At 39.1% G+C, this 12082-nt stretch overlaps 1 protein-coding gene across 1 annotated transcript in view; it reads right to left on the bottom strand.

Moving 5' to 3' along the window:
• LOC135227071 (KICSTOR complex protein SZT2-like) overlaps positions 1–12082 on the bottom strand; it is a gene marked incomplete at its 5' end in the record, with an annotated part of 399314 nt that overhangs the window by 190367 nt on the left and 196865 nt on the right. The window contains 4 exon segments of the mRNA XM_064266896.1: positions 4551–4691; positions 5265–5468; positions 6178–6284; positions 7274–7416. Coding sequence (XP_064122966.1) covers positions 4551–4691; positions 5265–5468; positions 6178–6284; positions 7274–7416 — 595 coding nt within the window.

Raw genomic sequence — 12082 nt, 5'->3', positions numbered from 1 at the left:
TGGAGAAAATGTGAACCTCAACCTCTATGAATCTATTCTATGGACATCAAGACCATTTTGTTGTATAAACTGCACAGAAGTTAAATCTAAGGTACTGTCCTTTTCTGAATGGAATTATCCTTCAAAACTACTTTCTCATTAAAATGCAAATAAATTTGCAAGACAATACAGCCACCAACTCCCCTTTCTTCAAATTCTTATTCCAATCCCTTTAACAACTTAAGAATTAAAAGCATTAGGACTAGCGATAATGATGAGAAAATTGCCCTTTTTGTTCAAAAGCAATTAATTTGCAGAATCAAGCAAGCTTATGGCAAATAGCTCAAATGAAAATCCAACCTCTTTCTAAAATCTATATTCCACAATGATACAAATGAATGATGAAATCTTGTTATAATTATAATTTTGGAAATGAACGAGCACTAAAACTATACATGTATTACTGCTATTAGTTCTCTCAATCTATCACTACTGAAATATAGCACTGTAAAAAGGTAACTATGCAGTCCACATACAAAAGATATATAATCCAAGTCAATGCAGTAGTTTACTTATGGAACAACAGTAATGTATCAAGTCAATTTTCCTTAAAGCCAAAGCCTCTTTGTTTGGTACAATGTTACTTAATTTTCCAAAAAGATAAAAACCTTTGACCTCATAGCTTTGCTAAGTCCAAGTGGTGGGTCACTTCATCTGGGGATACAGCAACTAAAGTAATATCGCAACAGATAAAACTGAGAACACATTAAAATTTGTAGAACTTAACCATAACTAAAAGATCTTTATTTTAATACTCAATATTTTTTCATGCAAACCAAATCTTCAAAAGTTTTCACAGCTTTCCACAGAATATGGGTGCTAGTTATTCTGATGCTAGTCACATATATTTATTACAAAACAGCAAGAAAAGTAAAATGCTAATCCTAGGTAGATTACTATATCACAGAACTCAATTTACGAAACAAAGGGAGTACTATGTAAAAAGGACAATACTATAAATATTTCAAATATGATAAAACATTGAAAATTCATGAAAACATATTGTTGACTGAAATACATGGTCTACAAATATTTTAACAATGCTCAGTAAATTAGCTCTAGGAATGGCAGCTCAATATACTTATCCATAAACTGTTCACCATTATGGTGGACTTGTCCCAACATATAGTCAAAAAAGGAAACAGTGACACTTATAAGGAGTGAATTTTAAACAGTAATCTAAATATTATTACTACTGAGTACTTTTAACTCTGATTTCTTCAATCAAACCTCAGAAAATTAAACTTATCATTGGCTGGAATTAACAAAAAACTGATTACCATGGAATGTTGAATTAAAAAACATGGGAACCGATCATGTAAACTATATAGTCTTTGCTTTAACCCTTGATATGTAACAGAAAATACTACAAATGAGCAAGTACCAATAAGTAAGCATTAAATATTATGGAATACCACACTTAATTTAAATAGATAGCTCTAATTTCCACATGCAAAAACATTACATGCCAAACCAGTTTCTAAAGTCTATACTGGGACCAAAATAAAGTAAAATAAGGAAGGATGACATACAACAAATACCATATAAATTTATATATATACCCTCCTGCTTTGCCCGCCCCAGGGAGTTAGGACTACTAAACATACACACACATAATATGTACTACATGTACTTTATATACATATTTTATTAGACTTGTGGTAAATTCATCATGTAATCTGTCTGTCAAGACTAATACTGCATTCATTTCATATAACTTGATTAAAAACAAATATGTAACCAGTATGTACATTTGGCATGTGAAAATTTAAGTTCACTAGAATACCACATACATTTATATGTACACACACACACACACAAAATATGATTTTTTTTTACTTAAAAATGTTGGATGTTTGAACACAAGTATTTGGTCTAGCAAAGTAAATCTTTCCAGTTACACAGGGTAGGCTTAAAGGGTTTTAATTTCTTTTTAAATTATAATTTCCATTCATTACTGGTCAAGATTGGTGGGCTGAAAAAATTGATTTTTGTACCTTTCTCCAAAATTGTTAAGCTCAACATCAGAACAAAGGAATAGTACTATGTGCAATGTGTGGTACTGCACTGGTACAGATATTTTCATAGATTTACATGTTTTTTGTTTATGTTGCATGATAATTTGAAAATAAGGTGCATGGTTGGCTGGAATCTAGGGGGATAGTTTGCTTCAATAGATCACAAACAACAAAACTCTCCAACATCACAGAGCTTGCAAAACACCAATCTTAGGTCTTAGTTCATTTAAATTGTCATAGCCAATGACCAATATTAAACGTTAAAAAGTGGGGAATAAAAGATCTATTCCAACAAAATTCTAGGAAACTTTCAAGGATGCACTATTTATCTAGCAATAGGTGGATATACATTTGTTTTGCTATGCCTTGTCAAATAATTTTTGGCAACTAAATCATTTTTATCTTTACAAAACCTTTCATCAAGTTGAAGACAAAATTCAAAATTGACAAATTCCTTTCAATAACACATTCATAAAGTAATTAAATAAATTTCAAATAAAACAAAAGGCAACATTACACAAGGAAAACATTGGGATATTAAAATTTTTGCTTTTAAATAAAAGGCGAGTTCCAAATTGTCAATTCCTGTGCCAGTGCATTCTGTAAAGGGAAATCAATGAATAATAAAGATAATATAAAGGAAGTAAAAAAATAATCCAAAAATTTACATATAAATCCAAAGATGTTGAACGCTTATTCGGATAAACATTATGCAGTGCGTAATATCATTCCGATAACATAGGGTAAACCCACTCTGCAGAACTGCTTGTCAGTTTCATTCCTGCTCTAACCTGTGATGAAAGGTTATTCAACTAAACCTGTTATAGAAAAGCTTTGAAGTATATACCACATGTACCAGCAACATAAAACAACTTAACTGCAGAAGAAATATCATCAGATTTTTTGTTAAACAAAATAATTTTTTTTTACAAACAGATCACCCATATTCACATACAGCCCACACTTGTGTGTTCTTCATATGTCCCAGACACTGCTGTCTTAACTCTAACAGACAGAAGAAGAGCAGTAGTAGCTGAATGCACGTGCCATCTGGAGCCACAACTACATAATGATCGTATGCCTTTATATCACATTCCCATAATCTATAACTTCCCATTCTGTCTATCATAAGGATGCCAGAGTGAAAGGGCCTAACCCACGAATGAGAAATGTCTGCATTCTCAATCATATCCAAATTCCCTAAAAGAACCAAGTGTGACCACTGCAAAGGGTGACACAAGTCAAAATGCAGCTAAAACCTGGTGAATATAAAGTGTTGAGTTCAGATTATTGCTTTACCGCCACCGCTTCCTTGTTAAAAGAGAGCTGAGAGAGGTGCATCTTATAAGCAAAAGATCAAAGATTGGATGCCTGACTATGTAGCTCATCTGTATCTGTATAGTACTCAGCCCCAGTTGCTACTCTGCAAAGGGAGGCAGAAATGCAAGATGGAAGAGAGGAATTTGTCATTCAATTATTGAATGCCATCCTTAAGCCCTTTGGCGTACTTGATTTGATTGCAGTGGACCTGTAGATCCAGGTGACACCTTCATCAAGCACCTACCACTCTTCTTCTTATGTATATGGGACATTTGAATACAACACATGTGGGCTATAGTATATGAATCATGGATTTGTGGGGAAATAAATTTCATCATTAGGCAGTTTACCAAGACTGCTGAGTTTAGATTCTGAAGTCATGGGACTAGACAGAGATAAAATAATACACACCACAGATATATCAAACCTGAGGAACTGTAAACATCCATGCCATCAACATTGCAAAGTCTGATCAATACAAAAAATTTCTCTGGATAACTTGAAAAGAGAGCATGAACAAGTGTGTCTCACAGATGACAATAGTACTAAAATAAAAACTGTAAACTGAAATTACATAATTATGGTACAAAATCTATCTTAGCGAATAACTATGAAAAATGTACACTAAAGCCATGGGCATGCACAAACAAAAAATGCCTAATATTACATTCCGCTATTTCCTGGCACACTGAAAGCACTTTGAAATTTTTAAGAGCCACTGAAAGTATTTGTAAGCACTCTGGAGTTGCACAACATGAAACAGTATGTAAACAGATATCATTACCTCTAGTATTATCATGAAATATAAAGATGACTATTATAGATCATCATAAAATTGATTTCAATGTTAGCTGTACGGGACTATACATAGCAAAATTCCATGACAAGTAAATAAAGTTGTTACCTCAAAATTTAACAGATAATTTGCTACTACATCTGAAAAATAATAATGCATAAGAAGTATATACATGTCAATTATCTTTAATGCTCACAAAATCTAGTTACTAAACAGTTTCAGATGTAATACAAAGAAGTTTAAATTTATCTGTACAAAAATATTCAAACATATACATCTGAGAAAGTAGAAAACTCTCAAGTGGCTCTTAAAGGATGCACAAATACGAAGCTTGCAGGGACAAAACACTGAGCACGTCTGAATTCGTTTCAACTTACGCCCGAGTCTACTGGTCATGTGAGGAAGACACACATGAGGGGGGACACCAGACACAGAGATGGACCTCATGCGATCTTCGGCTCTATTTGGATTCCTCTCCATCAAGCTAACTGATCGGACTGGCTCTGCTTGAGTCGTGTCTAATTTCAATTAATTCTTATTAGGATTTACATGTACATTTTCTTAATGAATAAAATGACAATCTACAACTCTGAAGAAATGCTGAGTTGCTGGGATAAATTGTTACCATATTGAAATGACATACACAAACTTTTTCTCTGTACCTTTCGAAGACCAAAATGCCTACAACATAGGAGAGAATCGAGCATTTCTTTCAGTCTGTCAACCAGAAGCTTGTATTGTTATTATCACAGCTTCTTTTCATACCACATAATATGCTGAAGTCCAAGAGAGCATAATCAGTATGGAAAAGATCCAAATTCTGCTGTAAAGGAACTTTAATCAACAAGTTACCAATGGAGAGTATTAGCCCCACACAAGCCAAAAGAGCCATTAAAAAAATAGGACAATACAAATTGGACAATAGGACATTTGCAATATAAATAAAGCCTTCAAGCCAACCTAAATCAAGTCTCCCCATACTTCCACGGCTGAAAACAATACACAAAATATTTGTTTCAAATTCATAACACCTTTATTTAAATCACACAAGAATCATGCTAAATTAAAAACAAATTCAACATCAATTATACCTTTCTTTGGCGTAGATGGTTCTGAAACAGGGGCTGTGTGGTACTGCTTCTCCTGACCTAGAACCAATGGTGCTGTTAACAGGCGATACTCGGTGTTGACATCAAACAGTGCATGACTGATAGAATCCACCAAATACCTTCGAACTTCATCTAAATCCACTCGCCCAGACTCCCAAACTTTGAACTGAAGTACACTCATAGGGCCTGGCAATGTACATAAAAAATTAAAAAACCATATATAATCACATAAATAGTCTTTTTAACAGCTACATTCTAGTATATTTTATCTCCTAAGACAAGAAATGTCTAAGACATTACACTCACTCCTCTCTCAACAGCTATCTCATTTACAAAAATTTGCTGGTATGGCAATAAAGTAAAATATTTATCATTCAATTATTTTACACATCTACAATGTATACCTGACAGTAAGAATAACATAGGTGATAGATAATGATGTCATAGTGAAACAATAACTTTAGGTCAATGAGCCAGCATCAACAAATCTCTCTAAGACTAGGTTTCTCTCTCCCTTTCACTATGCAATATTATCCATTACAAAAAGTTCTTATAGCCTGCCATTTATTTTTTATTTTTATCTTTTCTGTTGGTTTTCATCCTAAAGTCAAACAAATCATTGTCATTGCAAAATATATAAGTACGTAACAGCTAAATAAATTTCTTCAATACAAACCTATTATCTTACACGGCGCATTGGCACATCATGCCTGAAATCCTACTAGAAACAAGATCACGAGGGCCAGGTACCAATCTTTTGATTACAGCTACTGAGAGCTACAATTCACATACATATCTATTATGACCACGTACAGTTCTAAAACAATCAATCTTATAAAAAAGGGTAAACAAAAATAAGACAAATAATAGGAATGTAGGTTTGCTACTTCCTCACCTGGACACTTTGAGTGATCTTCCTGGCACTCCTGAGTGTGAGTAAGTGCCTCGAATTCTTGTTTTGAGAAGACTTCTTGATATGCCAAAGGATTAGGTCTTTGGCAGCTGTAAGAGCAAAATGGCAACATATTACTTTTTGCCAATGAAATCCAATTTCACAGTACAGGTAGTCCCCGGCTTACAGCCAGTTCGGCTTACGACGCTTTAGAATCATATTCATCAGAAATTATTTCCAGGTTTACGACGCTGATCTGACAGAGGAAATGACTCCAAAAATGCAAAATAATCAATATTTGAAGTTTTTTTTTTATGAAACATTCAATAAAAATGTAGTTTACATAGTTTTTAATACACCCAAAGCATTAAAAGTAAGGTTTTTTTTTTTAGGATTTCTGATGATCTTCCGGCTTACAACATGTCTCAAGAACAGAACCCCTATCATAAACCGGACACTGCCTCTATAGTACTGTACATCACAGCTATTGTGATGCCCAACTGCATAAATTAATCAATCAGTTCAATTTTGCACAAAATTTTACCATAATAAACTTTCACGGTAAAATCTTACCACTATACTTGAATGAAGATCATAGTCAAAAGAGTTTTAATTAATGCTTCAGGATATACAAACTAAGTTGAGACTTTATTTTCCAAAAACACACGTACAGTCAAATGTCTCAAAAAACACTTTCCAAATACTGTGATATACATATTTGTTTACTACTCCAAAAACGACTATGTACAGTACAAAGAAAACATGAAATTTACAATTATGGCAATTTAAGTCTTCTTTTCTGAGAGATTACAAGAGATGACCTAACTTCCCAATTCCATATAGAATGCATTTCAATGAGTCCTTCCCTTCATCTAAGTCTAAAAGATGGAAGAAGTTCTCAATCTCACTGACTCATTTGGTGTATATACAGTTAAAACAACAAGTGAACTAACCATGATGATAAGAAACTGAAAGTTTACTTTTCACAAGTACAATATCTTATGCTACAATGTTTAATAATGAACAGAGATAAGCCCTAGTACTATAATCTGTTTTTTAAATATGTAGTAGAAAAATTAGTAGTACAGGTAATGCTTACCTTATAAGCTGAACAGTATTTCCCTTTCCATCAACCAAAGAAAACGCTATGCAAGCTATGCCTTTAGCAGCTGACTTTCTAGGACGAACAAAGAGGAATATGTTCGGCTCACTACATAAGTCCTGGTCTGTTGCTGAAAAATCCTGTACGTAAAAGAAATTTGGAGCGTAAAATGATATTGTTAGTATACAATAAAGTTTTGTACATACTTACCTGGCAGATATATACTTAGCTTAGGTCTCTGACGTCACGACAGAAAATTCAAAACTCGCGGCACACGCTACAGGTAGGTCAGGTGATCTACCTTACCCGCCGCTGGGTGGCGGGTGTAAGAACCAGTCCCCCTTTCTTGTCAGATTATTTTCTTCCACCTGTCTCCTGAGGGAGCTGGGCGGGCCATCAATCGTATATATTCTGCCAGGTAAGTATGTACAAAACTTTATCTTGTATACTAACAATATCATTTTTGTACATGAACTTCCCTGCCAGATATATACTTAGCTGATTGACACCCTTGGTGGAGGGAAAAAGAGACACATACTCACCTAGAAAGTGGGGACAACACATGTTAAAGGAATAAAAATAAACCCTTGGTTTCTTACCTGAATTAGGCAGAAGACTTCATAGTTACTGTCTATTAGTCTGCGTTTGCCTAAAGAGTCTCAGCGAGGGCGTGACCTATAGCTGAAGAACTCTTTGGGTCTACCAATGGGAACTGAGTCCACTTACTTGGCAGAATCCAAACAGGGTGTGGTCAATGGGGATCAACCCGCTTACATGCCAGAGCCTATCACTACCAACCGCAAGGAGCCGTCAAGCAACACCGATCACCTAACCAATTACTAATATTAGTATACGAAAGAAGGAGCTGCCTCCTGCAACCTCCTTCGTACAACCAAAAACTGCAAATTAAAAACTAACAGGGAAAAAGATTAAAAAGGATGTGTTTCAGCTTCCTGCCCCAGCACTGAATCCGCCAATACGTAAGGGCCTAGCCCAAAACACTTTTCATACGTAATCGATATGTCTTTTAGGTAGTGATTGGAGAAGACTGATTCATTACACCTCCAAAAAGTGGCCTTCATGAGGTTTTGTAAAGACATATTCTTCTTGAAAGCCAATGACGTCGCGATGGCCCTCACTTCGTGCGCTTTGACTTCAGAAGACTAAACTGTTGCTGACTGCACGATGTGGGCTTCTCTAATAACATTCCTGATAAAGAATGAGAGGGCATTTTTTGATAAGGGCCTACTGGGGTCCCTTACAGAGCACCAGAGATTGCTCTCATTAGCAGCAAGTCTTCTCTTCCTTTGAAGATAAAATTTCAGGCTTCTCACCGGGCAAAGAGATCTCTCCTCTTCTGTCCCAACTAAGGAGGACAAGCTTTTAATTTCGAAGCTCCTGGGCCATGGTGAAGAAGGGTTTTCATTCTTGGCTAGGAAAGCTGGAAGAAAAGAGCAAAACGCGGATCCTCCTTGAAAACCTACCTCACCTTCTAGAGCCTGCAGCTCGCTGACTCTCTTCGCTGAAGCTAACGCACAGAGAAAAAGAGTCTTCATCGAAAGGTCTCTGAATGAAGCTGTATGGGGAGGTTCGAATCTTGAGGACCTCAGAAAGAGCAGCACGACGTCTAGATTCCAGCTAGCAACTAAGTAGGAGGTTCTTTTAACCGTCTCAAACGATCTGATTAAGTCATGGAGGTCCTTGTCTTCGGATAAGTTTAATCCTCTATGACGAAAAACTGAGGAAAGCATGCTCCTGTAGCCCTTGATGGTGGAGACTACTAACCCGCATTTTTCCCTCAGGAAGATAAGGAAATCTGCTATCTGAGTCACAGAGGTACTGAAGGAGGAAACTTTATGAGTCCTGCAACCAACGTCGAAAAACGTCCCACTTCGACTGGTAGACTCTAGATGTGGAAGGTCTACGTGCATTGGCAATAGCCCTGGCCGACTTTGCCGAAAAGCCCTTAGCTCTGACGAGACTCTTGATAGTCTGAATCCAGTCAGACTGAGAGCGGGGAGGTTTTTGTGAAACCTGTCGAAGTGGGGCTGTTTGAGCAGATCGACTCTTAGTGGCAGGGATCTTGGAACATCCACCAGCCATTCCAGTACCTCTGTGAACCAGTCCTGGGCGGGCCAGAAAGGAGCTATCAAAGTCATCCTTGCTCCCTCTGAAGCTGCGAACTTCCTTAGCGTTTCCCCTAGAATCTTGAAAGGCGGGAACGCGTAAAGATCCAGGTTTTTCCAATCCATCAGGAATGCATCTATTGCCACTGCTCTTGGGTCCGCAATAGGGGAGCAGTATAGATCTATCCTCGCATTCCTGGAGGTCGCAAATAGATCGAGATGGGGCCTGCCCCACGTCCTCCACAGCTCCTGGCATACGTCCAAGTGCAGAGTCCACTCTGAGGGAAGGACTTGATTCCTTCTGCTTAGCAGATCCGCTCTGACATTTTCTTTCTCCCAAATATAGTCAAAACAAACAGAAAGCCAAGGAAAAGAACCTGGTGAGAAGACTTATCTTCCTTTCCTCCGACCACAGAGGAGCGATCTCGCTGTCCTCGTACAGGGAGAAAGAGTGAGTCCCCCCCTGTTTCCGAATGTAACCCAGGGCTGTGGTGTTTGTCCGAGTTGATCTGAACTGACTTTCCCTTTACGAGGGGTTCGAAGGTTTTGAGAGCGAACCAAATCGCTGTTAGCTCTTTCTTGTTGATGTGCCAGGACACCTGATCCCCCATCCAGGTGCCTGACACTTCTCTCGACCCGAGAGTAGCTCCCCAACCTATGTCCGATGCGTCCGCATATAGCACTAGGCTGGGGTTTTTTTCGAACCTGCAATGAAAGGCCTTCCTTGACAGGAGAGTCTAGCCACCAACGTAAGATCCTCCTTTATCTCTTGCGAGATCTTGAACGCAAAGTCTAGACCTTGAGATCTTCGGTTCCAGTTCCTCGTCAGAAGAACTGTAGGGGTCTGAGGTGCAACCTCCCTAGAGAAAACAAATTGCTCCAGCGAGAGAGTGTCCCCAACAGACTCATCCACTCCCTCGCTGTGCATACATCTTTCTCTAGAAAGATTGCTACCTTCTCCAAGCTTCGGGTTTATCCTCTCTGGGGAAGGATACGCCTGAAAACCTGAGAAGCCATCAGAATCCCAGATAGATACGCTCTTGACTGGGGATTAGCTGTGACTTCTCGAAATTCACTAGCAAACCCAGAGAAGCTGCTAGATTAGCGTTAATCGTAAGTCCTCCAGACATTTCTCCTTGGACTTGGCCCTGATTAGCCAATCGTCCAAGTAGAGGGAAATCCTCACTCCCTCGAGATGAAGCCACTGAGCAACGTTCTTCATCAGCCCAGTGAAGACTTGGGGGGCTGTGGAAAGGCCGAAGCATAGGGCCCCTGAACTGAAAAAACGTTCCCTCCCCACATGAATCTTAGAAATTTGCGTGAAGAAGGATGGATCGGCACGTGGAAGTAAGCGTTCTGAAGTCCAGTGACACCATCCAGTCCCCGGGACAAGAGCTGCTAAGACTGATGAAGTCGTCTCCATAGCGAACTTCCTCTTCTTCACAAAGACGTTCAGGTGCTTACATCCAGAACCGGCCTCCATCCTCCTCCTGAGTTCTTGGGAACTAAGAACAGACGGTTGTAGAACCCCGCGGAAAGAGGGTCCAGTACCATCTCTATTGCCTCTTTCTCAACAACTCAGCTCTACTGCTAGAGCGAGGGCTTGATTCATTAGAGGGTCTTTGTATTTGGCCACCAGTTCCCTTGGAGTGGTGGTCAAAGGTGGTCTCGAGATAAAGGGAATGAGGTATCCCCTCTTGATGATAGCGAGGGACCAGTTGTCCGCCCCCTTCCGTGCCCAGACATCCGCAAAGTTCAGACGTCTGGCACCTACAGTTGTCTGGAGGACATGGCGAGCTACTTCTTGGCCCTAATAGACCGAGAGAAGGTCTTTCCTCTTCTGGGTGGTCTCGAACCTCTGGAGGAAGAAGAGCGGGATGAAGGACCTCCTTGAAAGGGCTCTTGCCTAGTCTGAGTTTCCTTCTTCGTTTTCTGTTGGAACAAAGGTTTCGGTATTCTAGCTGAGCGCCGCCAGCATATCCTGCGTCGCTTTTGCTGACGAGACTGGAGATGTCATTAATTATCTTCTTCGGGAAGAGTTGCGGAGAAAGTTGGGAATACAGCAAGGAAGCTCTCTGTGCCTGAGAGACGCCTTGGTAAGAAAGGAGCAGAAATACGGCCCTCTTCTTTACTACTCCTGCGCCAAAAAGGGATGCAATCTCCCCGGATCCGTCTCTCACTGCCTTGTCCATACAAGACAGCACTGCGTGAAGGTCTTCAGGTGAAAGAGTGTCTTGTTCTTGAGTCCTCTTAGCCATGACTCCAAGGTCCAGTCAAGAAAGTTAAAAACCTCTAAGACTTGGAACATTCCCTTCAGAAGGTGATCCAACTCACTCATACCCCACGTCGTCTTCGCAGAATTAAGCGCCGAGCGACGTGCGGAATCCACCAACGAAGAGAAGTCCGAGTCTGCTGATGAGGGAAGAGCCTTCTTCATCGACACTGTCGGTTTCATCTTAACGACTGAAGACTTCTTAGACGTATTGGTCGTTGAAAATAAGGACGGAGGTGACGGAGGAGCAACGGCCGAAAGAGACTCCCCACCCAAAATCTTGCAAGAGGAGGTCGGTCAGTCTCTTGTATGAAGAAACTGAAGCATCCTTGGGCAAATCTTCCTCAGAATCCCCAAGGTATTCCTCAGAAGAATGACGTTTAGAAGCTCTACTACCAGGAGGAGAGC

This window comes from Macrobrachium nipponense, chromosome 15 (assembly GCF_015104395.2).
Source record: "Macrobrachium nipponense isolate FS-2020 chromosome 15, ASM1510439v2, whole genome shotgun sequence".
Lineage (NCBI taxonomy): Eukaryota > Metazoa > Arthropoda > Malacostraca > Decapoda > Palaemonidae > Macrobrachium > Macrobrachium nipponense.
This window is presented reverse-complemented; position numbering and strand designations above follow the sequence as displayed.